This window comes from Trachypithecus francoisi, unplaced genomic scaffold (assembly GCF_009764315.1).
Source record: "Trachypithecus francoisi isolate TF-2019V2 unplaced genomic scaffold, Tfra_2.0 Lachesis_group9, whole genome shotgun sequence".
In the NCBI taxonomy this organism is placed as follows: Eukaryota; Metazoa; Chordata; class Mammalia; order Primates; family Cercopithecidae; genus Trachypithecus; species Trachypithecus francoisi.
The window spans coordinates 43,484,169-43,511,294 of record NW_022681474.1 but is presented as its reverse complement, the minus strand read 5'-3'; the positions used below and the strand labels follow the sequence as shown (position 1 = coordinate 43,511,294).

At 54.1% G+C, this 27,126-nt stretch overlaps 1 protein-coding gene across 8 annotated transcripts in view; it reads right to left on the bottom strand.

Moving 5' to 3' along the window:
- Positions 1–27,126, bottom strand: part of ZMIZ1 (zinc finger MIZ-type containing 1) — a 246,519-nt gene that overhangs the window by 80,818 nt on the left and 138,575 nt on the right. For all 8 annotated transcript variants that reach the window (XM_033209225.1, XM_033209230.1, XM_033209226.1 and 5 more), the window contains 2 exons: positions 23,760–23,873; positions 16,032–16,137 (listed from right to left, as the gene is read on the bottom strand). In XM_033209225.1, coding sequence (XP_033065116.1) covers positions 16,032–16,137; positions 23,760–23,873 — 220 coding nt within the window. The remainder of the gene's footprint in view (positions 1–16,031; positions 16,138–23,759; positions 23,874–27,126) is intronic.

Here is a 27,126-nt window from a genome sequence, read left to right as displayed (position 1 = left end):
TTGCAGTGAGCCAAGATCGTGCCACTGCACTCCAGCATGGATAACAGAGCGAGACTCCGTCTCAAAACAAACAAAAAACACCAGGCTTCCTAGGCTGGGCATGGTGGCTCACACCTGTAATCCCAGCACTTTGGGAGGCTGAGGCAGGCGGATCACCTGAGTTCAGGAGTTCAAGACCAGCCTGGTCAACGAAGTGAAACCCCATCTCTACTAAAAATACAAAAATTAGCCATGGTGGCGGTTGCCTGCAAGCCCAGCTGTTGGGGAGGCTAAGGCAAGAGAATGGCTTGAACCTGGGAGGTGGAAGTTGCAGTGACCCGAGATCGCGCCATTGCACTCCAGCCTGGGTGACAAGAGTGAAACTCTGTCTCAAAACGAAAACAAAAACAACAACAAAAAAACTCCAAGCTTCTTGCAGAATCACAAGTGCTGGCAGTTCTGGGTGTGTGTCACACGTATGGCCTCAGGTGGCCCCTGTGTAGCAGCTGTCCCCTTGGTGGGGCTCGGCACTCTGGTGCCCCTGATCACTTCCGTATCTTCAGTGAGATGCCATCTTTGTGTCACCTGCCTAGCTGTGTGGACGTGTGACTCTGACACAGAGCAAAGGCACCCCAGGAGGAGGCATAGGACCAGAACCTCAAAACCTAGCCTAGGTCTAAGCAGGGCATGAGTGTCCCTGGAAGAGGGGTCCGCATCCTGGACTTGACCCATGGGGCCACTTTGGCACCTGTGCCCTCCTTTTTTAGAGGGGCAGTGTCTTTCTTCTCTTTTGTTTTTCTCCTTCCACAGTTCTTTCCATTTGGAGAGGGAGGAGAACCAGGCACAGAGGCCCTGTCTCCAGGGTATGACACTCAAATCTCTCCCTGGAGACCACTGGGACACCTGCACATCCTCGTGCTTCCACATGGGTGGACAATCAAGCATAGGCACCACCTCTACCGCATCCAGCGCGCTTCAGAGCGCTGGCTTCCTGGCTTCCCCAGGGAGCTCAACAACACACCACTTTCCCGACGTCTGTGCAGGGAGGAGTTCCCATTTTCTCTCTTCCGAGACCCTTTTGAACAGACATGGGCCCTGCACACAGGAGGGCCCCTCGCCTCCCGGCAGACGCTTAATTGGGAGGAAGTGATTCTAAACATCTGGGGTGCACATCTGAGAGTGGGCTGAAGACCACACGGAGCCTGGAGGAAATGGGAATGTATGCAATGATGTCACTTCCTTGGCTGAGGGTCCTCAGGAGGGGGCAGAGCTAAACAACAGCAGGCATTTCTGGGGGCGTGGCCCAGGACTGGAGCAGGGCAGCAGCCCGTGAGCAGGCAGCCAGTCATCTAGAGCAGATGCTGCAGATGACCCTGGCAGAGCCGAGCAGCAGGACCCATGGTGCACGGAGCAGTGGTCCCAAGGGGAAAGGGGAGAGACAAAGGAAATGGGGGAGAGAGGGAGAGGAGAAGAAAGGAGACAGAGGGAGAGTGAAAGAGAGGAAGGAGAAAGCGGGGCGGAGAGAGAGAGAAAGAGCCAAAAGGACAGAGGCAGAGAACTGTTTTGCTCAGCCGGAGCCTCCCGGGGCAACCCAAGGAGGAGGGCAGCATCCCCACACAGGGTGCAATCAGCCAGTTCTGATCCTGGCTCAGTCTGTCCCTAGCTGTGTGACCCTTGGCATGGGACTAAACCTCTCTGAGCCTCAGTTTCCGTATCTGGAAAAAAAGCACAGGGGATCCCCGTTGTGGGCTGTTTTAAGTCAAGGGGCTCACCTATGTAAACTGATGGCAGATGACTGTCCCCTCACTGTTGCAACTCAGTCCAGGTTGGAAACTTCCTGCTGGAAGTGGCTGGTTCCGACTCTCTGCTTCCCCACCCCACAGCGTGGTTCTGTGTTGTGGGTCTGTTGACACCATCTTTTCCTAAGCATGTCCCTGCCAGGTCTGGGTCTGTGAGCTCCTTGGGAGTACAGGGTCCCCTAAGCACGGATCACAGAGTCTGCACATAATAGCTACCCATGAGCTCATGCTGAAGGGGTGAATTTAGCTTATCCTGTGCGCTGAGTCTCTGCCGTCATTATAATTATGTGCCTGTTTGAAAGGCAGATTGCTAATGTTTCCCCCCAGTAATTCCTGTTTCCTGCAGAGACAATAGTGTCTCTTCATCCCAAACAGGTGAGACTGGGTCCTCTGGAATTCCCTACAGGAGTCCAGCCCCAGGCAGTGTTTCTCACCTGGCCAGCCTCAACAAGCCAGGAAGCTTTCCTAGGAATATAATGAAGCATCTGTTAATAACTCTTCAAGGAAAGCCTCGGCCAGACTTCCCGAGCTCTGGGTTCTGTGTCTCTCTGGGCCCAGAACAGCACAGGCAGCCGGCAAGGAGGCTCTGCTTCCCTCCAGCCATCTGCCTGGCCACCGCCCTGTCCCCAGTGAGGGGAATTACCACCTTGCAGAGCTTCCACTGCAAAACACAAACACCTGGTTGCCTGGGCCGCACCTTGTCAGAGTGAGGAGATCCAGATGGTCCCTGGAGAGACAGCTGGGTTACCATGGAAACAGAATTGCTGCTGCTCCAGCCAGGAGAGCTGGATTCTAGATCTGGGGGACCCCAAGCTCAGAGGAGAGAGTGATTTGCATAGAGTCACATAGCAAGTAGGTCTCAGAGCCTGCACTGTAAAGCAGGACTTCAAAATAATCAGAACTATTACATGTAGAGCCCTCATGAGATGACAGTTTATGCTACATACTTGGTACCTATCATTTCATGAGAGGCTGGGAGATGAGGCCGGGGATACATATAGCTTGGAAATCGCAGAGCTAAACCAGACCCACGTCAGCCTGATCTTGAAGCCTAAGCTCAGGTCCCTGCCCTAGGCTACCCCTCATTCTGGTTTCCAGCACTGGGCTCTACATAGCCTGAGACTAGCCCCATACCAGAAGCTAGCTGGCCCTGACTTGGGGACCATTGAAAGGGTGGAGGCAAGGAGGGGCTAGGTACCTGTAGGCAGAGACCCATTTCCAGGGCCTGAACCCCCACCTCCGAGCCCTTGCTCTGCCATGTACACTGACCTGGACAGCTCACTGGGGCAAGAGGGCAGGGGTCTGTTGGCCTGAGCCTTCCTCCCTGCCCCTGTGTGCCAGATGGGCCCTGGGAACAGGCGAGAGGCACATTCACAATGAGTCTGATCCCAGGGAAGGAGGAAGAGAAGAAGGCACAACCACGGAGGAGGAGAAGGAGCACTGTACTTGGGGTTGGGGCAGGCCCAGGTCAACACCGCTCCTCCCCCAATCTCTTGATTCTTCCTTCTTCTCTTCAGACTCACGGGCCCACACATCCATCCACTCAGAGCTATGTCTTCACTAATCCCTTGCCTGTTATACAAAGGGTTGAGCTACTTTGGACAAGTGAATAAATCTCTTTGAGCATCAGTTTCCTAATCTATAGAATGGGTTGGATTCTCACGAGGATCACAAAATACCCATCAGCAATGCATGGCATGAAGCAGTAGCTCAATAAATGGTACTTTAAATGTTACTTTCTCTTCCTCTTACCAATCTTTAAATAATTTTGGGCTGGGCTGCTGGGAAGACTTGGTGAGATAGAAGCCCTCAAAGTTTCCCTCACTCAGGGCACAGACAGGATGGGAATGGTGAGACAGAGGCCTTCAAACATCCCTTGCCCAGGGCACAGACAGGGTGCTGTAGGCCCTGTCCAGTCTCCCTCTGCCAGCTCTCTACTTTCCCCTTCTGCAGGGCTGCCTGCCTCCTGCACAGTGGCTCAGATTCTTTTCTAGGGAAAGGGGGGGATGCATTCTTTTTTTTTTTTTTTTTTGAGACAGAGTTTTCGCTCTGTCGCCCAGGCTTGAGTGCAGTGGTGCGATCTTGGCTCACTGCAAGCTCCGCCTCCCAGGTTCATGCCATTCTCCTGCCTCACCCTCCCAAGTAGCTGGGACTACAGGTGCCTGCCACCATACCCGGCTAATTTTTTTTTTTGTATTTTTAGTAGAGGCGGGGTTTCACCATGTTAGCCAGGATGGTCTTGATCTCCTGACCTTGTGATCCACCCGCCTCGGCCTCCCAAAGTGCTGGGATTACAGGCATGAGCCACCGCGCCCGGCGGGATGCACTCTTAACCTCATTTAAGCCTCTGCTGTCTTGGAGGCCCCATTTACCCCACCTTAGTTAACAGAGTCCCACTCATCTCCACACCCTTGGAGGTGGCGTGGCTGGCATTTACCTTGGCCCTACCTACACATAAGGGTTCCATATTTTCACAACACTAGGTTTTGTGCTATCTCCAGGTATGAGAGGCATTCCAGAGAGCATGAATGCCAACACGCTGGAATAAAATTTCTCACGCATATACAGCATGTCCTATACACCTGGCCCTGTTCTAAGCACGTATAGACCTTAACTCCCTTAAAGCGTATGAGACAGGCATCATTATAATCCTCTTTGGTCAAATGAGAGAACCATGACACAAATAAGTTAACTGACTCTTCTAAGGTCTCAGAACTGGCGAGCAGAGGGCTGGGTGGGATTCAAACCCAGACAGGCTGCTCCAGAATCCATACTTTTTAATGACTATTCTTCTCTATGCAACAGCTGAATGGCTTCTGGAAAAAATATTTGAAATTGGGGTTGACCCAGGTTCTCTGCTATTCATCATCCAAGGGACCGTGAGTGTTTGAATGAGCCCAAAGATGGGAGGGTGTTTAACCTACCAGCAAGGACAAACCATTGTCAAACACTTAAGGCCTCCACTGGCAAGCAGTTCAGGTGATGTTTGGCAGCTCTCAAATCATTAGTGTGTCTTTCCCAGGACTTCATTTTCACCTGTTCATAGACAGCAGGGGCAGCTGGTGGCTTTGGGGTTGAATATTCTTGTTTGAATCACAATTCTGGCTCTTTTTGGCCAGAAAGTCCTGGTCAAATTATTTAATGTATCTAAACCTCTGTTTCCTCATCTGTAAAATGAGGTAGATATGAGTATCTGGGATCACCATGTGGGATAAGTGAGTTCATGGATACTCAAGGCAGTGCATGTTACAGAGAAAATGCAGACCTTAACGTCGGCTGTATCATGACTGAAAGGGGCTAGGAATCAGATCTTTTCCTAATCCAGATGCCCTTCCCCGACCTGTCCTGGCTCTGTATGTCTAAAGAGGCAAAACTGATGATAACCGTATCATCATTAATGCCTAACTGTCTGTCTAACCCAGAAGGTACATACTTTGGTATTTACAAGGTATTTACAAGACTGTGGCTTGCAACACTTGGTTAAAACGTTCCACAACCAGCCTGCCCGCCTTCTGCCGAGGCCCTGCTCCATTTCACTCTCACACCCTCGAATCCCCTGAAATCCCTTCTCTGGGGGCGAGAATGCTAAGCTCCATCTTAAAACCAAAGCTCTGGCTTCCTTAATCCTCTTACCTGGCTCTTTCCTCTGCAGAATTAATTGCTGCCAATGGCTTTATTAACTCCTTGGGCAGCCATGGCATCCTCAGGGCAACCTGGGGCGGTGCTGGTGGGGGTTGTTTTGGCAGGACCTCTGTCCTGGGTGCACCTATAGGTAGGGTGGCTAGAGGCAGATGCAGGAAGGCTTGGGAAGGCAGGCACGATGATACCTGTGGCCCCGCATCTCCAGAGAAGCTGTTCCAGCTCCTCGGGAGCACCACTGAGTCCCTGGTGACCTGCAGAGATGCACGGCAGCCTGGCCAGAGCTCTGATCCCACTTCTGCCCTTGCCAGCTCTCTACTTTCCCCTTCTGCAGGGCTGCCTGCCTCCTGCACAGTGGCTCAGATTCTTTTCTAGGGAAAGGGGGGGATGCATTCTTTTTTTTTTTTTTGAGACAGAGTTTTCGCTCTGTCGCCCAGGCTTGAGTGCAGTGGTGCGATCTTGGCTCACTGCAAGCTCCGCCTCCCAGGTTCATGCCATTCTCCTGCCTCACCCTCCCAAGTAGCTGGGACTACAGGTGCCTGCCACCACACCCGGCTAATTTTTTTTTTTGTATTTTTAGTAGAGGCGGGGTTTCACCATGTTAGCCAGGATGGTCTTGATCTCCTGACCTCGTGATCCACCCACCTCGGCCTCCCAAAGTGCTGGGATTACAGGCATGAGCCACCGCGCCCAGCCAAGACCACCTCCCCACCCCTCAGAGCCTCCATTTTTTCCTTAAAATGGGAACAAGCTCATCTGGAGGAGTCATAGGGTTGGACATGGAAGGGAGGGTTAAGGGCTGTGTGACCTGCAAGGTTACTGCCATCTCCCACCCACAGAATGGGAACATTCACTTATTTCAAACCAGGAGAGAAGGCACTGTGTGTATTGCATGTGTATGTGTTTGTAAGCCCTGTGCTTAGCATGGGGTGGGCCTGGCACAAGAAGCTTATTGTCCCTCGCCCTTAAAATTCCAGTTTAGTATTTTTTATTTTAAGAGGCACTCTCACACCCACAGCCTCATCATTCTTCCTGCAGCTGTGAAGGCAGAGAAATGCTGTAGATGGACCACACTAAGGATGAGATGGCTGCTGAGTCGGGCGCAGCCTACCCCAGGCCCCGGAGCCTCCTTCAGAGCCGCACTTCTTAACTAGGGCACCCTCAAGTGTGGTCTAGGTGATATGGCCTCCCAGGTTGCTTAGGTAGTCACAGTTCCCAGTGGGAGAATCACTGCAACCTCAGCTGTCTTTCCATCTTTGGCATGCTGTTGTTTCTCACAAGACAGGCTCAGTAGCTTGGTGCTCAGTGGTCTTTAAGCCTTTCTAAACCCCTTCACCCTTCACCTCCCCCTTTTTTTTTAATTAAATTTTTTTTTGGTAGAGATGTCTCACTATGATGCCCAGGCTGGCCTCAAACTCCTGGCCTCAAGTGATCCTCCCACCTCAGCCTCCCAAAGTGCTAGGATTACAGGAGCGAGCCACTGCGCCCAGCCATCACCTCCCTTTTTAACTGGCAGAGAAATGGCTCACCCTCCATCACTGAGCAGTCACCTGTAGCTAAACTAGGAGACGAGGTATGGTATCTGTTGTCTTTATTTGGCAGTTTCGGAATGTGGTAAGGGAGACTGATCTGCCATTTAAGGAAGCAATATAAAATCTCCTTTAAGAAATATTAAGAACTCAGGCTGGGCGCGGTGGCTCAAGCCTGTAATCCCAGCACTTTGGGAGGCCGAAACGGGCGGATCACAAGGTCAGGAGATCGAGACCATCCTGGCTAACCCGGTGAAACCCCATCTCTACTAAAAAAAAAATACAAAAAAACTAGCCGGGTGAGGTGGCGGGCGCCTGTAGTAGTCCCAGCTACTCGGGAGGCTGAGACAGGAGAATGGCGTAAACCCGAAAGGCAGAGCTTGCAGTGAGCTGAGATCCGGCCACTGCACTCCAGTTTGGGCGACAGAGCGAGACTCCGTCTCAAAAAAAAAAAAAAAAAAAGAAATATTAAGAACTCAATCTTAATACAAGTGGTACTGAACTACGGCAGAGATAATGAGGGTGTGATGCCAGTGACTGAGTCTGGAAAGCATCTTGTTGCAGGCACTGTGGGTGCCTCTTCTACATAGCCTCTGCCTGGGCATTTTCTGCTAACTTGAGTGCCAAGGGTTCATCCACCTGCTCCCCAACCTCAAGCCGACCTCGCCCAATAATGGTGGAGAGATGGTGGAGAAATGCCTCCTCCTCCTTGCCTCTCAGGTGGATAAGGGGCACATTCTAGCTGCCAGCACTCCCAGCAGGACTGAGTCCCAGGTGTCCACAGCAGGTTACGTGCTTCCTAGCCACTCTTTTCACTTCCCCATCTCGATCCTTTCCTCCACTTCTCGATCAGTGCTTTCTGGGATTCTAAAGGAACAACTTGCACTGGAATCCTCACTGCAGGCTCTGCCTCTGGGAACCCACACTCAGACACACATCATCTGGCTACAATGCCTGCAGCAGCCTGGCCTTCCCCTACTACAGACCTCGTTAATCCCTACTCCCACTCACTGTGCAGATCCCCTGTCCCAATCACGTGGCCGTGGGGCGGCATAGGAGGTAGGCGGCTGAGGGCCCTAGTGACAGAAGCAGGCCCTTCTTAGGGTCCCGTTCTCCAGGCTCCCCTCTCATTTTGGACAGGCATGGAAAGCAGGTACCCACTGGCTTGGCCCAGAGTATCCTTGTGCACACCCCCGCTCTGTGGGCAGGGGGGCCAGCGATGAGCTAATCCCCCAGATGAGAGGCTGTCCCCTGGAGCTCTTGGGAAACCAGAGAGGGCTGCGCTAGGAGAACTGCTGAGCCGGCCAGGAGCTGCCGGTTCTCCTTCTCACCCCGCCCCTGCCAACTCCAACCATAACTCTGAAGAAACCCACGACCGCTGCAGCTTCTGCTTAAAAACAGAAAGAAGAAAATGTGGGAAACAAAGAAAAGGGTCACCCCCCAGCCCCATCCAGATAGATCCATTACTTGTAAGTTGACATTTTGGTATATTCTCTTCTGGTGCCTGTGCCTAAATACATGTACATTTTGTTTTTGTACCTGGCTGGGATCATACTAAGTCTAGCACTTTTTATCCTTCTAGAAAGTTAATATGACACATAAGCATTCCCACAGTCATCATTCTTTAGAGACCTCGTTTTAATGGCCATAGAAATAGCCTGGAAGTTGTTTCCACATCTGCCCTTTCTCATTCTGGGCATGGCAGGGCCCCTCCCCACTGCTCATTCCTGGAACCCCAGGGACCATCACAGCTGCCCCTCCCCCCAATTCCTTGGCCTGGGAACACTGTGTCCATAAACCATCCCTTTTCTCCAAGAGCAGAGTGAGGCCACCGGATCTCAGGCCTCATCCCTCAGGGAGGTGGGGGAGGGGACGGGAGCCAGGGCCCATGACCCAGGCCAGGCCACCCACCAGTTCACCCAGGGTTATTCAGAGGGAGGTGGTTCCCTGGGCTCCAGATCTGACCATCTCAGAAATCAGTCCTGCTTCCAGCACCAGAAGCCATGTGACCTGGGTCTGTGTCTTCTCTCAGAGCCTCAGTTTCCTCCTCTATTAATGGGCATGCTGATAAGAGCGCCAGTTGCCTTTCCCATGGCACTGAAACAGAGGGAGGTGAGCGCATGAACAGGTTTCGTCCACTAAACAGATCTGACCATGAGTCAGTTCCGAGAGGCCGGGTGATGAAATCCAGAGCCCTTTCTAGGGGCACCTGACCCGGGGCGGTGGAGACAGCCCAGCAGGAGGAAGGAAGCCAAATCCCTCCCAACATCCCAGTTTTGCTGAGCTCGGATGTGGGGGTGGGGGCCGGTGTCCAGGAGGAAGTTTGTCCCGGCCTTGAAAAGGTGCCCCAGCCTGCCAGGCGGCTGGCATTTCAAGGGCAAGGGCCTGCCTGCCTGCTGTCTCTGGGGCACCAACAGCTGGTAACAAATCCCCTGCAATTTGCACCCACAAATCCTGCCTGCTCGCTGGGCAGCCGAGAGCTGTTTTTCACGGAGAGCTGCGCACAGCTTTGTCTTAGAGAGACAGCTCTGGCAGGGTGTCCCTGAATAAGGCCATTTGTCCTCCCAGTGAAGGGAAGGCGGATGCATGTTCTAGGGTGGGCAGAGGCAGAGAGGGGTGGAGAGCAGCCACAAGGGAGGCGTGAGGTGGAGATCGGAGTCAAGCCACCAACAGAGACCAGGAATGTCCCCACCACCGTGGGGTCTGAGAGTCCACCATTCAGCCAGGTGACAGCAAGAGGGCTGGCTTTCAAAGACAGAAGTTGAAACAGTGGTTTATGGCCTGGCTTAAGATGTCCTGAGCAGAAGAGATAGAAATGACTTGGCTGGTCTCTGACGCCTGTGCCTCTCCCAACAATCTGAAGGCTGGGGCACTCTCCAGGGCCCTTGGGGTCAGGGTCTTTCTCTGAGCCCTGGGGCTGCTGCACCAGTTGTTATAGAAGCTCCCTGGGATTGAGAGCTCCAATGAAGTACCCAGCCTCTCCCAAGCACTCTCTCCATGGACCACAGGTCACAGCCAGGGAGGGTGAGACATGCACTCCTTTGCATTCCTGATTCTTTACCTCCCAGGCTGGCCAGAGGCCCAGGGCATGTCTCAGCCCCCCTCCTGTGATCTGCTGACATTTCCCATGGCTGTCAGCTCCTCTGGGGACTGTCAAAACACCAGGGAAACCAGGCTGAGGAGATGTTTGTGGACAAAAAGTAAGCAATCCACTCTGCGTGGGACCCAGGACTCGGGCTGCTACGTTGCGATGTGAGGGTGTCCTTGGAACAGAGGTCAGAAACACTCATGTCCACAGGGCTGGTTTCCAACGGTGGGGAAGGCCATGCGTGTGAGACAATAGAGAGGGATGGGGAGGGCACAGCGCCTGTCCCAGAGGTTAGCCACCACCACCCTGTCAGTCCCAGTCAGCTGTGAGGATGCGGGTCCAAGATTCCCACTCAAAGGAAGCCAGGCATTTGACTCTACTGTACAAATTTCCTAAACAGTGAATGCTGGCAACTTGTATGCATTAAAAAAGAAAAAAATTGAGGGGTCCAACCTCAGGTGTCTGTGGGCAGCCAGTCTGTGTACTCTGATTGACAGCCACCAATCACTCATCCTTAAGGAAAACCGGCCTCTTCCTCAGTAGTGGCAGTTCTTCCAGTTCTGACCACTCTCCTGAGTTCTGATGACCTCAGGACATCCTGCGGAAGCCCCAAGGCCTTCTGTACCTGCTGCTCTCTCTGCGTTTTGACTCCGCCAATAGCATGAGGGTGGGAGCCCACAACTGTGAGGCCTGCCTCAGGCAGACAGGAAGGGCGGGAGAAGGCAGCAGGCATGCGGGCTCTCCTCTGGACTCTGGCCCTGCCTCGCTAGGACTTGGGCTGCGTCCTCCCCTTCTCTGGGCCCTAGGCTTCGGCACTCCCTATTCGATTATTTCAACAGCGACTGGCTGCTTACGGGTCAGCTGAGGCCATACGGCTTTCTTCAAGCATGGACAGGAGCTGAGACAGGCAGAAGGCTCTTGGGGACCTCGACATGGTGACAGCCTGGTGCTGGTGCCCACGATGCCAGCAGGCATGGGACTGCTCGGTGCTGAGGAGGCTGACATTTCAGCACTGCCCGCCAAGTCCCCTCGGGCTGGCATGGAGGGTGGGGGTGGGGCAATGCTAAGGCCAGGCCTGGGGAGAATCAAGGGAGTATCAGGATGCCGGGCTGGACAGGTGACCTTCTGTACTGAGGAGGTAGGGGGCCTGGTGAGGAGGAGGATCCCACCCGCGCACGCACGTGCTCCTGTGAGCGCGCTCTGAGGCTAAAGGCTGCGCCAGAACAAAGAGCTGGGGGCTGGGCGTCCAGGGCCGCATGGAGCCGCCTGCCTGGCGGCTGCTGCAATGACTGCCTGCACTCGCCTCCTTAGCACTCTCCCAGGACACACACACACACGCACACACACACGCATGCATGCACGCACATGCACACACGTGCTCCTGCACCACGGCCGGCTCACCGCCAGCTCTCCTGACAAAGCCCCGCTCCAAGCTCGCTCACTGCATGATCTCATCCTGGCCCTCCTTGGCTGGCCTGGCCTCCTGACAAGGGAGACAGACAGGGGGACGCAGCGCCAGGGCGACTCATGCAGGCATGCACCTACGCACAGATAACATGCATGCAGACACAGATAGCATGTACATATACACAGCCATGCACAAACACCATGCAGATACACACATGTACACAACCACGCACACACAGACATGCACACAGGTACACATACATCATAGACATACACCATGGACGCAGCCATGTACATGTACACAGCCATACATAGCATGCACAGATACACACACGTACACAGCTATGCAGACACACACAGAGACTTGCACAGGTACATAGGCATACACCCACATACAAAGTCATATACTCTCCCCAACACAAACATACACAGCCACACACACACCATACACACAGACGTACAGAGGGAGAGAGTCTGAGACCCAGAGAAACCCAGGAAGGCAGAGAAAGCCATGGGAAGCTAGAGACGGACAGGGGCCGCTGCATAGAGACAGACCTACAGACACCGAGACCAAAGAGAGAACAGAGTGGGAAGCCCTGGGAGGGCAGAACTGCACAGGCATGTCAGACAGGTGTGCAAAGGCAGGAGGGCGGACAGGTGGTCCACACTGGCTGAAGGGGCTTGGGGGCTAGAGCAAGTTCTGGAACTGCAGAGGCCTCCCTGGGAGTGGGCTGGGCGGGTGGGAGCGGCCAACCCCACACAGGCACACTGGGGCTGTGCCCAGGGGCAGGGTCACTGCAGGTCACTCACATGCACAGAGACAAGGGGAGACAGGCCAGTGGAAAACAGGCTTGCTGCCACAGAAAGGGCCTTAGAGAGGCTGGGAGTCACATTGGCTAAGAGACAGACACACGGAAGCAGAGGAGGAAGGCTGGAGGGTCGCATTTACTTGGCCCCAGTGTGTGTCAGGTATTAACTGGGCCCCTTCCTCACTCCCATATAGGGGGTCCCACTGCATCCTCACAGGCAGCCCATGACGTGGGCAAATCAGCTGTCTTCACAGACGAGGCCACAGCTCGGACAGGTGGCCAAGAGGAGGCCCGGCGCCGGTGCCATATCTGGGACTTGGGGTCCCAGCTTGGCTTGCCATGGCCTCCACCCCTCTTATGGCCCAGCCTGTCCCTGGCAGGCCCTTCACCCCTCAAATAAAACCAGCAGGTGGAGGCTCCCCACTCAGACTGGCCCCCTTTCCTTTCCAGAAGATGGGGCAAGCAGGGGGTGACTGGGATCCCAAGAGCCCGTATGTCTGGAGGAGCGGCCTTGAAAGGTAGTTAGTCATGGCTGTGGGCACTGACAAGGGTTTGACTCCTAATAAGGAAATTCAAGGATGGCCAAGCCACAGGCACTGCTGTGCCTCAGTGTTCTCAGCTGCAGAACGGGTGACTGAGAATTCATCTCCTGGGAGCTTGTGTAGTATCAGAGGGTCACGTGAGTTCACAGACACAATGCATGGGAAAGGGCTTTCTAAATTATAAAGGCTGTGTTCAAGCGGGGGTGCAGATGGAGGAAAGAACAAATCCCTGTTTCAAGCGAAGAAGTGATGCTAGGAATGCCACTCAGAGGCCTTGCTAGCGACCCCTGAGCAGCATGAAGGGCTCTCTCCAACAGAAATGGAGGGCTGCCCAGGCCTGCTGTGATGGGGCAGGCAGAGCCCTGGGCCTGCAGCCAAGGGGCTAGGAGTTCAGGTTCCAGACCATCACTTATGAGTTAGGTGACCTCAGGTAAGTCATAGGACCTCTCTAAGCTTCCATTTCTTCATCCATAAATGTAGATAGTATTCCGCGTCTCACAAAGCTGAGCACTGCCACAAAACATATGAGAACGCCAGCACGTGCCAGCAGGGCAGGGGTTTCAGTGACCCTTTGTGGGGGGGCTGCATGGAGACCGGAGTCTCTCCTGCTCCTCTGGAGAGGCGCTGGGCTCTTGGGAAGGCCCATTCTCCAGGTCTCCTTCTGCCTCTGTGGCATAGTTTTGCCTCTTAAATATCCCTCTGTCTCCATTCCACTCTCGTCTTCCTGATCCAGCCACCATCATCCTCACCCCGACCTCCCCAGTGATCTGTCAACTGGCCACCTACATCCAGATGGGCTTCCAGCCCCCGTGCAATCTGTTCTTTTATAGCCAGAGCCGTCGTCACAAAATGAGCATTTAGCCATGTTCCCATTACTCTCAGGACAAAGACCGTGATCTCCAAGACAGGCCCTGAATGTTTCCGCTGCTGCTGATCTCTCCAGCCTCGCCTTTGCCACGTACCCCCTGCCTCTGGGCTCCAGAATCACTGCCTTTCTCTTAGTTCTGACAAAAAGCTGTGCATGCTCCCCTTCCACCTCAACACCTTTGCACAGGCTGTCCCCTTAACTGCAAAGATGCTCTTTCTCGTTTTCTTCACTTATCAACCTTTGGGTCTCGGGGGAGACTGCTACAACCCCAGAGTGGTCTGCCCTCAACAACACCCCCTTGCCATCCTTCACTTTTCCTTCAAGGCACTTATCACAGCTTGAGCTTACACACACACACACACACACACACACACACACACACCTCTAATTATTTGGTCAATGTTTTCCTCTCCCTCTAGACTAGGGATCAGGAAGTATAGTTAATCACTTGGTTTTTTTGTTCTGGTTTCTTGGCTGTTGTTGTTTTGAGATAGGGTCTTGCTCTATCACCCAGGCTGGAATGCAGTGGCTCGATCTTGACTCACTGCAACCTCCACCTCCCAGGCTCAAGTGATCCTCCCATCCCAGCCTCCCAAGCAGCCTGGGACCACAGGCGTGCACCACCACACCCAGCTAATTTTTGTATTTTTTTTGTAGAGATGGGGTTTCACCACGTTACCCAGGCTGGTGTCGAACTCCTGAACTCAAGTGATCCACCTGCCTGAGCCTCCCAAAGTGCTGGGATTACAGGGGTGAGCCACTGCACACAGCACTTGTTTTCATAAATAAAGTTTTCGTGGAACCAGCCAACCCCATTCCTCTACGTACTATCTATGGCAGCTTTCACAGAGCCTCCAAAGCCTAAGATATATACTGTCTGGCCCTTGATGAAAAAAGCTTGCTGGCCCCTGCCCTGCACTGTGAGTTTCTCGAGGTAGGACCTTTTCTGTTTAGTTGCCCTTGTAAATTCAGCCCTTGCCGGGTGCCTGCACGGTATGGGCAGTCAAGAGGTACATGTCTTTGCTAAGTCATTTCTACCTTGTCAACACTGTATTGACTTAAGTCATTATTAAAACAGCACACTCCATCAGGAATAGATGTCCCTTGTGAGATTCCAAGACCATTTTCTGGCAAGCAATTCAATACGACAGCAATATCCCAATGCAGGCGGGCCAAGGGTTTCAGAGTAGCTATTGGCTAATGAGGCCACCACACACTTAACGTGTGCAACGCCATCCACGTGTGCAGACTGTAAACTTACATGGAAAGAGGCACAAACTCGCACACAGGAGATTATAAGTTGAGCATATCTATGGAAACACATTGTGAGATGTCCTTACAACGTTTTCATGAAGGCTGTGTCTATATACACTCCAAAGAACTGACTGATGAATTCAGTGAAAATGTCCGTTTTATTGTTATACAAAGGAAATAACTGTTTCTTTTTTGCTTTTTCAACTGCTTGTCCTGACTCCATAAGGAATGTTAACAATATCCAGACAAGGTGCTAGGCACTTTATGTATTTGTAGCACTTACAATGACCCCTGAAGTCAGGGGCCTCCTTATCATTCCTGCCTTCCCTGAGAGATCAGCTGAGGCTCAGAGACCACACACTTAGCAAGTGATAGGTCTGTCCGGCTTAAAGCTAGCAGGGTGCCTGAGGCCTAAGCAAGGTTATGAGGATGGTGGGAAATGTAAAATAAAACTGTATCTTTAAAAAGTGCTCAAAGCCCTCCCAGACAGAATGCTGCTTGGCACTCTCCAGGGCCCCTGCTTAATAGAGGGTCCGCAGGTGATGACAAAGTTGCAATACGGAACCCTGAGTGTAGTGATTCATTTTGTTTTCAATTTTGTTACATTTTAAACAATTTTTGGGAATGAATGAAGGTAGTGGAGTATAAAGGTTAAGAATGCTGACTCTGAAGTACAGGCCTGGGCTTAAATCCCTGCTGTGCTGCCTTCCAGCTGTGTGGCCTTGGGAAATGTCCTCAGTGTCAGTGAGCCTCAGTTTCCTCATCTGTAAAATGGGGAGATCACAGTGATTATGCCAAGGGGTTACCGTGGTGATGGAGTGAACTGATGCTGGTCCTGCCTGTAGCACAGTGCCTGCTGCTGGGGTTTGGTGTGCCTCGGGACCCTCTCTGGCCCTGCAGTACCCTCTGAGACAAGTAAACTCCCTGGAAGAGGCACGGGGACAGCCCCATCCGTGGGTCCCACAGCCTGTTGGATGAGTAGCTCTTCCTCAGGGGCTCGCACTACAACTAGACAAATGGAGGCACCAGCCAGCAGGGGCAGCAGACAGGCCTGGTTTAGAGTCAGTTCCCCTCCCTACCTCCCGATGATATCGCGGAGTCCCCCACGGACACCTACCGGCAGACTTCGGGGTGAACTTGTCTCTGTTTGCAGCACACACGGCCAGTAGTCTGTAGCCAAGGTCCAGGTCGAAGCCTTGCTGGGCTGCCACCCGACTGACCACCTGACAGCAAGAGGGGAGGAGGGCAGGTGAGTCACGGAGCCCAGAGCCAGTGGATATGCCCGTTTTGCAGGTGAAGTGGGTGAGGTAGGCAGGCTAAGGCAGGCCCCCGCCATCAGGCGGAGCCGGCAGTCCACCGTGCCTTCTTCAGTTGCTCAGCAAATACTGATTAACACCTCTTCCGTGCCAGGCCCTGGGATCCTGGCCCCGTCCTCAGGGGTTTCCCAGGCTGACAATGGGCCTGACAGCAAACCCATAGGCCCTGCTGCTTCCAAGGGCTCAGATTCGACCACATTCTAGAAGTCGGCTGGAGATCCTGTACCACCATCCTTAAGGTGGGCCCTAAGGGTCTCTGCTCCATCTGTGTGGCTCTTCCATCTCCCTCCCATGCCCTGGGAGGCAGTTCCTGAGGAGGAACTCCCCCACCCCTCACTGAGCTCCTGCACACACTGCTGGGGAGGGCTCACTGCCCCTCCTACTCTAGGGCTATCAGCATCACAGGGGGGCCTGTTACAAATGCAGACTCTTAGGCCCAGCCCTGCCCCTCCGAATCAGCATGCACCTCATCTAAAGCAGTGATTTAGGCCAGGTGTGGTGGCTCACACCTATAATCCCAGCACTTTGGGAGGCTGAGGAGGGTGGATCACTTGAGGTCAAGAGTTCAAGACCAGTCTGGGCAACATGGTGAAACCCCCATCTCTCCTAAAAATAAAAAACATTAGCCGGGCATGGTGGCGGGCACCTGTAATCCCAGCAATTCTGGAGGCAGAGGCAGGAGAAGTGCTTGAACCTGGGATGGGGAAGTTGCAGTGGGCCTAGATCGCACCACTGCACTCCACCCTGGGCAGAACTGCAAGACTCCTTCTCAAAAAAAAAAAAAAAAAAAAAAAAGCAGTGATTTAGAACAAACTGCTTCCCACGGGGCTTCAGGTCAGAGCTGTTTAATGGACTAAGGCTTCCTGGATGGGGCAGGCATCCTAATGCTGCTCCATGCCAAGCACCCTGCAGCCCCCTCAACCTTAGCTAGAAACTGCAGGACTCCCATGCTCAGCCTAGGGTCTGTCTCTAGCCTCAAGCCCCAGCAAATGGGGGGCTTCCATAACAGCAGCGATGTGTTTGCAGCCTGAAGGTCCCACCCATCTCCTTATAAATCTCAGAAGTAGGGGCTGGCAGGGTGAGAGGTGGGAGACTGGGAGGGCCATTGGTCCCCTGGGGGGCAGTGTGGGACGGGGCGCTCCAGGGGACCCTCGGATGGCTCTGCAAGCTCATGCCCCTCTGGCTTCACTCTGTTCCCACCCATTTCCAGGTGTCCCGCGACTCCCAGATCTGCTCCCTCACACCCGCCTTCCTCATTAACAGCAGCAAAATTAGCTTTCTCTATTAAGAAGGAAGGACCTTGGAAAATGGAGTTGTTCAGAAAGCAGCTGGGGTGGCTATGGCTGAGTGGGGAGAGCACCCAGATGCAGTAGGCTGGTACTTATGAAAAAGGGGGGGCTCAGCTGCCAAGCCTCCAGGAACCACCTGCTCCAGAGGCGCCTGGAGGGGCCTCAGACTGCCATGGGGTTTGGCCTGGCCCCCAGATCCAACAGAATCGTTCCCCATCGCCGCTTTATATCTCAGGGATTTGTGAAAGGGGCTCTGGGGCTAAAGGGGGTGGGAACACCATTTATCTAGACCCATTTAAAATAACACTGGAGACTCAGAGAATGTCCCCTGCTGAATCAGGGAGGAGCCAACAGGTTCCCCTTCCCAGGATCACCAGTGACTCTTGGAATGGGACTGTGGCCCTCCCTGCACCCTCCTGTGCAGGGCTAATGTTTGAGCCATGTTGGGAGGAAAAAGGATGTTGTCAGGTTAGGATGTTTGCTCAGCGTCTCTGCTGCAAACAGAAGCCCCTGGCACAGAAGTCTTCCACACTCCCTAGGCCTCTTTCCCACAGGCTTTGTTTGCCCCTCTACATGTCCCAGTCTCTGGGCCACCCCAGGGTGAGGACATCCTCACCATAAGTCTCACTGTCCACAGGGGAAAACCAAGGTCCCTAACTCTTTATGGCCTGTTGAATATTTCAAGCCTGCAGGCAGACTCTCCTCCAGAGAGTGAGGAGGAAGGTTCTGGACTGGAGGTTGCCACTGCAGCTCATACGTGGACTCTGGTGCCTTCCCTCTTTGTAGAACCTTAGGTGGAAGCCTGTGAGCACAGAGCGGCCTGTTCCGACTGGTGCAATAGTGAGGTTGCTGTCAACGGGAAACACTGATGCTTACACGTGCTGCAGTGAAAATGCTGGCTCCCACACACATAGGTGCTTTGTATGCAACAAAGTGCACATTCTTCCAGCAGCTCCACCAGGTACGTATTATTATTATTATCTCTGATTTACAGATGAGGAAACAGAGGTTGAACAACACCTCAAAGTTGGTCAGTGACACAGCCAGGATGTGATCCAGGCAGTCTAGCGGAAAACTCTGGGCGCTTTCCGTGCTAAGACTTCTTTCTCAGTCCACAAAGGGTTAACGCCATAACTTCCAACCTGCACTGATGACCCTCCGGCCCTGGGTTCAGGGAAGGAAGGCAAAAGTCCCCATGTTTGGCCAATACTGGCTAATCCTGTTGCTCTAGTTAAAAAGGAAAAAATACTAGCTAACGAGCTAGAGAGGCTTGGTGCTGTATGGCAGCTGCAAGGGTCAACCGGGTGGGTGGAGGAGCAGGGACTTCTGCTTGTCACCAAGTCATTTGTGCCCCAGCATTCAGAAGGGTCACTGGCTCCAATAGCCTCCTTTCACTGATGAGGAAGTCAAGGCCTGGAGAGGGCAGGACCTTGCTCAAGGCCACAGAGCACAGGTGTGGCAGAGTAAGCTGAATTGAATCCTGTGACCCTAGAGTGCCTCATGCACTGCTATCCCCTGGGTTCCTGTGGCCCAGCCTGAGGACCCCCAGAAAGTCCTGGGAGGCAAAGTCTGACTGGCAGTGGTGGGAGCGTGGGCTCAGCTGTGCAGCTTGTTTTGAAGAGAGGTCCGCTCTCACCCCATTGGTCATGGTGCTCTCTGTGAAGGTCCTATGGGGTGCAAGGACCCCTCCTCATAAAAGCCAGCGTGAGTGGCTGGGGCGCTGTGGTCCTCTGCTGGCTGCCCAGGCACTGCTGCTTGACCCACGGTGGCAGGGGGGCGGGGGAGCACTCCTGAGGCTGCCCTGTCATCCTGGCTGCCAGACACCCAGGGACCTCACAGGTCAGGGAGCCCAGCCTCATGCCACAGACAGGGAAAGTAAAGTCCAGACAAAAGATGGAGAACTTGGCTGCATATGGTGGCTCACACCTGTAATCCTAGCACTTTGGGAGGCTGAGGCAGGACAGCTTACACCCAGGAGTTCAAGACCAGTCTGGGAAACATAGCAAGATCTCATCTGTACACAATTTTTTTTTTTTTTGAGACAGAGTCCCACTCTGTTGCCCAGGCTAGAGTGCAATAGCATGATTTCAGCTCAGTGCAACCTCCGCCTCCTGAGTTCAAGGAATTTTCCTACCTCAGCCACCCGAGAAGCTGGGATTACAGGTGTGTACCACCACGTCCAGCTAATTTTCTTTTGTACTTTTAGTAGAGACAGGGTTTCACCATGTTGGCCAGGCTGGTCTTGAACTCCTGATCTCAGGTGTGCTTGGGTTTACAGGCGTGAGCCATCGTGCCCAGCCCCATCTGTACAAAAATTTATTTAGTCTGGTGTGATGGTGCAGGCCTGTGGTACCTAGCTACTTAGGAGGCTGAGGTGGGAGGATCATTTGAACCCAGGAGTTTGAGACCATCCTAGGCAACATAGCAAGGCCCCACCTCTAAGAAAAAAATTTTAAAAATTGACCTGGCATGGTGGCAGTCGCCTCTAGTCCCAGTTACCCAGGAGGCTGAGGCAGGAGGATCACTTAAGCCCAGGAGGTCGAGGCTACAGTGAGCAATGATCGTGCCACCGCATTCCAGCCTGGATGACAGAGCAAGACCCTGTCTCTAAAATTAAAAAAAAAAAAAAAAAAAAAAAAAAGATGGTCACTTGCTCAAGGTCACGTGGTAAATTACATCAGTCCCACAAAACAACTGAGTTGTCTTGAAAAGCGTCCAGCCTGCTGGCTGCAAAGGAGGACAGGCTGTCTGGGGAATGCTGGAGAAGGGGTCTCCATTCCTGGCAGGGGGGCGGGACCTGAAAGGTCTTTCTGACTCTGACCTCCTCTGAAGCTGTGGGGCATCCTCGTTGGGGAGATGAGGGAGAGGCCTGCTGATGTGACACCTGTTTCCCTCCCGGACCTGCTCTCCCACTGTCTCCTCTGTCTTGTGCCATTCCCTAAGGTCACGGGAGGGAGGGAGAGGGTGCCCAGAGGGGCTGCTCTGCCTGACTACTGGAGGAGGAAGGGCTTACTTCTGATGAGGAAGTGGTGGCCTGGGGCTTGTGCCCACCCCTGGGGCAGGGCCTGGGGGTCCTGTGCTTCTGCATCCTTAAGTCTCAAGGTGTGAAGCAGAGGGGAGGGCAGGGCCAGGTCTGGGGTCACTTTAACTGTGCCTGAGCTGCTTAGAAGCCAGTATGACAGAAATGTGTCCATTTGCTGCTCGGGGCTAAGTGGTTTTTAATTTATATCCTCAAAGTAAGCTGGATCCAGAGGAATTTGGAGTTTGCTTCCAGAGGTCACCCAGGGAACTGCAGCAACCTGGAGGTCTCAGGCTGACACCTGGATGGGGAGGGTGTGTGTGGGAAGGGGACAGCTGTCTTGCCCCACCTAGGTCCCTTGGGATCTACCTCCCGCATCCCGTTCATCTCCATGGGGCAGGGCTAGGGCTGAGGGTGCCCGGGGAATGGGGGTACTGGCAACAGGGCCCAGAGGTTCCCAGGGAGTCTGTGGGACCAGCCTGGGACTGGGGTAAACTGCTCCCCCTCCCAGTGGCCTTGTTTGTAAAATGGGAGTAGTGACTCCCTGCCCACCTCAAAGGGTCTTTATAAGGATCCAAAGAGACAGTGCCTAGGGAAAATACCCTGAGCACTGAAGTGTCATTTATGACAATCCCCACTACCCCCACCAAGTCCCTTCAAAGCTGCTGGCTCTACTGACCTCTAAGGGACAGCCAGACTCAGGTCTCTGCAGCTGTGGCCGGGCTGCAGGAGTGGGGGCCAATCCACCAGGTGCATGCCTTACATTGGGGGCAGGGAGCAGAGGCCCACGAGAGTGGGCACTGTCTACACAGCCTCCCCTGCCATGGCTTCCTGTTTGTCCAGCCAGATCCCATGGGGCCCTCCCTCCTCCAGGAAGCCCTCCATGATTCCTCCATCCTGCCCTCCAAAGATGCTCCTTTCAGAGCTCCTGCCCCCATGCAAGTCATAGCCCGTCACTCTCCTGCTGACAACCCTTCAAGGGCTCCCCACTGCCCTTCCAATAATGCCCTGACTCTTCTCGCTTGGGACTGTGGGCCCTGCGTTAGCTGCTTTCTGCCTCCTTCCTCTGCTTCATCTCACACCTTTCTCCCTTCCCTGGGCTCCAGCCACCTGAACCTTCTTTCTGTTCATGAACAGAGCAAGCCTCAAGGCCTTTGCATTAGCAGTTCCCTCTGCCTGGAGCATCCTGCTCTCTCATCCTCCCAAGGAGGTCACCTCCTCAGGAGACATTTCCTGCCCTGTGCCCTTGCCCCCTCTCCCGGAGCTCTGGCATGTGTCCCTGTTTGTTCCTTTGTGGGTTCAATGTCAGGCTCCCCCTGGCAGGCCAGCCCCTTGACCATGGTCCCTCTGGGGCCCAGCACAGAGCCTGGCCCCCAACAAGAGCCCAGTGGATGTTCCTGAATGAACGCATGGACAAGAGGGCCAAGGCAGAGCCAGTTCTTGGTCCATCCAGGCCGGCGAGGGCCACTCTCTGATTCAGTCTCCAGTCCCTACATCCTAGATAGACAGGGTCAGGCTCGGGGCAGTGTGCTGGAGACTGTGGCGGCCTGGCTGGCCACACATCATGCAAGGTCCCCACCTCCTCCATCCTCCGCTGGGGTGGAAGTGAGGGGGCCTCTGGCAACATCTGTCCCTGCCCACAGGGCTTAGCCTGGAACCAGATCCCCACAAAGAAGATTAGAGGGCTGTGGGGAGGGAGAAGGGAGCCCATGGGCTGAAGGATGAGGAAGACTAGGCAGTGCAGGTGGCTGCTCGATTTGGCCCGGTGGCCTGAGGGAGCCAGATGGTGCTGACTTCTGACAAGCAGAGGAGCCCCAGGAGGGTCCTGGCTATGTCCCTGTCTGGCATCCCTAATGGCCAAGGGCATCCCCTCTGGAGACAGGCAGGGCCTCGGCTGGAATCCCAGGCCCACCTCTAAGACTGTGCACTCTTGGGAAGTCAGTTACAAGTCTCAGTTTCCTCCTCTGTAAAATGGGGAGTGTTGCAGGCCAGGCTCACTGAGGGCATTTGGTGGGACGGCATATTCTGTGGGCCGGCTCCCCACCGGGCACAGAACAGATGCTTTGTCATGATAGCCCTGTTGCCGCTACTTCTTCCTCTCCAGGCCAAGGCCATATGGGCCTTTTGTCTCCTCCCAGCTTTTCAGGAAGCTTGGTGCCTGTGGGCCATGCCCACTGTTCCCGCCTGGCCAGACATCCTCCTGGTCCCTCCTCTCCCACCCTCAGGCTAAGCGGGCTCCCCTGCCATCTGTTTACTCACATTCCTTTCAAAGCGGACTCAGGGCCTTCTGAGCAGCTGCCTTTCCTGGTCATCACACTTATGGACACAGGCCACATGGCTGGGGACATTCCCAAGCTTTGAGTGACTTCCATGGGCCCTGTTGGATGGCAAGCTCCTTAGCCTGGCCGATCATACCACAAACTCTGGACCTGGCCCAGTTCGCAGCCTCGACCCTTCCAGTTCTCTGGCCTTTTGCAGATGCTGTTCCATGTGCCTGAGCACTCCTGCTCCCCTCTGTTGCTTGGCAGACTCCGGCACATGAAGGGTGGCTCCTTTCCTTTCCCCAGTTTTCCACGCCCCGTCCCTCCACCCAGCCAGTTCAGGATTCCCTTCTTTGTGCTGCCTTCACTGTGGACATGATTTTCTCAGTCACTTCTTTATACATCTGCCTCCTCCACTATAGAGGAAACCAGGCTCGGTGAAGCCTTATTCATCTTCAGTTTCCCTAGACTTAGCAGAGGGATCATACATGATCAATGAGAGATCAATGCTTATTTGGCTAGATAGATGGATGTAAGAGGGGCTCAATCAATGCTTACCTGAATGGATGGATGACGACAAAAGAAGCTCCACACATGTTTGCTAAGTGAATGAATGAATGAATGACTGGATAAAAAATGGCTGAAAACCCTTTGAGAGTCTCTCTACTGTGCTTATGACGGAACAGTGACCCACAAAGTGAGCCCTGAGTCTTTCTCATCAAGTATGGAAACCTACACAATCCCTAGGGACTGTGCCTCCTCAATTCCAGGTCCCCTGGGGGGTGTGCATGCAGGGGACACACCCAATAGGGCCATCCTCCTAGCACCAGTGTCTTCCCAGTGACCCAACTCTCACTGGTGTCACCTCCCAATATCTGACAACCTGACACCTGGACAGGCACACTAGCCCTCAGCTGACGTTCCTGGGCAGGAATGCAGGTGTACAGGGTACAGACTCACCGTCAAACAGCCCATCAGGCTCTGCTCAAAGGGCCGCTGGAAGGCCCGTGGGTCTCCACACCAGTCCAGCAGCTCCGTGGCAGCATTGTGGAAGTTGGCAGGATTCTGTAAGTGCTGTGGGAAAGGAAAATGAGGTGGCTGAGGCTCCAGGAATGAGGGTAGCATGGACAGCATGTGGGTGTCTGGAGTGGGAAGACCCCAGCCTCACTGGGGAGGAGGTTCATGGGAAGGGGTAAAGGGGTAATTGGGATCAGTGAGCTTTCTCATGCTCGATTTCACCCCCTGTGCTCGGCATGCCTGCCCCCCCAACCCCCACCTTCACCCTCCCCACCTCCATCTCCACCTCCACCTCCACCTCCACCCCCACCCCCACCTCCACCCCCAGTGGATTAGTAGCCCCATTGCAAAGACAGGAAAACTAAGGTCTAGAGAAGGCTGATGACTAATAGCAGAGTGCTTTCTGGATGCTGGTAGGGGTAGCGGAAGGCGATCCCTGCAGGGTTCTGGGAGTTCTTCCTCCCTGATCCAGGACAGGCTGGCCCTGGAGATTCCTTCCTGACCACACCCCACCGCCCAGCCCCCACCACCAAAGCCCAGGTCTGGGCTCCCACCAGCTCAAGCTTTGGAGCCTGCTCTGTTGTAGCCACATAAGGTGAGGGCTTGGGGGAGGCCACAGCCAGCTGGGAGGGTGGAGGAAGCACATGTGCCTGGACTGTCCTCACACTAGGGGCTGCTGTGTGTCTTACTGGGCCCTGCCTGGATCTGCTCAGAGGCTGCTGGCATGGAAGTCAGCCTGAGCTCAGATCCCTACCAGGCAGAGAGTCTGAGTTGATGGAGACTGAATTCTGGTGCCACGGTGCTAGGCCTCCTGGTTCTGCTTCAGGCCCAGGCTGCAGGGCTGCTGGGGTGGGTGAGGTGCAAAGCAAAGGGGGTGGTTCCCCTTCACTCTTATCCATCTCCCCAGGCCCTCTGAGTTGGGTACTGAGTCCAGGAGACAAAAGATGTGGCTAGGGGAAGGAGCAGATTAGGGGCAAAGGTGAGATTCTGGGATGGGGCTCTGGCCCAGTTTGGCTGTGACTGACTGTCCTCCTGAAGGACCCCTGGAGGGTGTCCACAGTGCAGGGGTGTTAACCACTGCAGAGATGATGGCACCTCCTGAGGTCCCATTGCCATGGTGCTGGGAGAGACAGCAGAACAGGAGCCACCCAGGGCAGTCCCTCCATTTGACCTGCAGCATGAGCCTGCCCCAGAGCCAGGGCGGGGAGGGGCTTAGGAGTCGCAGGGCCCAGAATTGGCAGGGGAGCTATGGGAGTCCACACTCTGCCTTCCCCCCCTTCCAACCACTGACCTAGGATGGTTCCCTTCAGCTCTCTGAGCCTCAATAGCCCTGTCTGTAAAATGGGGATATGACAGAACATGACTTGGTGGTGGGAAGTTTTATTTCTTTCGCTTAAGGTTCCATGACTGTTGCTACAATGTGGTTCATGCAAGGCAAGATATTTAAAAATGGGTGGAGGAAAGTGAAATGAAGAATGCCCTCCTTCCATGGAGGTAAAGGGAGAGAAAGCGATGTAGGAAAGAGGGCAGGCAAGCAGCAACAAAGCCCTCTGTCACGGGGCTGCAGTGAGGCTTAAACAAGATGAGGCTTATATGGCCCCTGGCAAAGTGCCTGGAGCATGGGGTGCTCCGACGTGGGGCTGCCCTTGCCCCTGACTATCTCCCAAAGGCTCCCCTGGAAGCACAGCTGCACGTGGCCGCTCTCAGCCCTGGCTCCTTCTGCAAAGGCGATGCTCCCTGCATTTGAATTGTGCGAGACGGGAGGAATTTCAAGATACAGAAACAAGCCCTCTGTGAGGGCAGTGGCGGGTCCTCACCTCTGCCTCCTGTGCCCTTTCTCTAAAGCATGCCCCTCAGAGGCCACAGGTGGTATCTGGGCTGCATGTGGAAAGTCATGCAAATAAGCTGATTCCTGCCCACCAGCCACCCCTGCTAACAGAGTTGTTCTGTTTATTTCAGTGCTGTCACACCCAGTTAGCAGGGTCAGGAGCCACTGCATGCTGCCTCAGAGCTGCCTGCCCCCAGCTGGTCACAGCACCCCACTTTGGGGCTCTGGGTGCAGGGGTGGCCTCTGAGGTCAGTCTCAGAAGCCCAGTCTAGTTCTGGCACCTGAATGCCCAGCCTTCAGTATCTCACCAGCCTTCAGAGCTTACCCCAGACAGTTCATGTGGCCTGTAGGCTGTGGGTACATCTCACTGCTGAAGAAAACATCAGGAAATCCCCTTTGCTGGTGTTTTTTTTTTTGACAGGGTCTCATTCTGTCACCCAGGCTGGGTGCAGTGCAATCATAGCTCACTGCAGCTTCAATCTCCTGGGCTCAAGGGATCCTCCCACTTCAGCTTGCCAAGTAGCTTGGATTACTGGTGTGCACCACCATGCCTGGCTACTTTTTGTTGTTGTTGTTGATTTTTAATAGAGACGAGGTCTTGCTATGTTGCCCAGGCTGGTCTTAAACTCCTGAGCTCAAGCAGTCCTCCCACCACGGTCTTCCAAAGTGCTGGGAATACACTGCTGGCTCCTGTGCAGCTCTCTGGCCTTGGCCAAGCCCCCTCCCCTCTCTGTGCCCTTGTCACCTATTTCAACCATGAGGTGACTGAAGTGCACAGAGAGACAAAGTGATCTAGTGAAACAAGCAGGACAGACACGGTCCAAACCCCGTCTGAGTCGCTGGGCCATGCAGCCCAGGAGACGGTGCTACACATCAGACCCCACATCTGTGAAGCGGGGCAGTGACGGCATTCAGGGCTGCTGCAAAGTTGAGAAACGATGAGGAACTCATGACAGAGCAGGAGCCCAGGGGAAGACTGCTACTGCTATTGATGCCAGGGACCCTCCACCGTTCCCTGTTTCTCTTGTGAGCCTCTTGAGGGGAGAAACAGCCTCCTTCCTGTTCACCTCTGGAAGTCCAAAGGCTGGCACAAGGCTGGGCCCCATGGGAAATGATTGGGGAGCAGTTAACTGTCCAAAGGATGGTGAGCCTGCTGTGTAGGCCAGCAAGGTGGCCACTGCAGAATAAGCCCCAGTGGGAGGTGGAGGGAGGGGCCAGGGCAGGGCAGGGGTGAGCTTGGCCAGCCGTTGATGGGCTGGGGATGGGAGCACACGTTTGAATCATAGGCAGAGGCCTCCCTAACTGTCACTGTTACTGGACACTAGTACTGTCCCCCATCAGAAAGCCTGCCCATCTCTATAATTCGTCATAAGAGTTGGGCTATATCCAAAGGCATTGAATCTGCTGGGGCAGAAACAGGGCACAGCAATGCCTTGAAATGATGAATTCATCTTATCAATCCATCTGTCCACCAGTCCATCT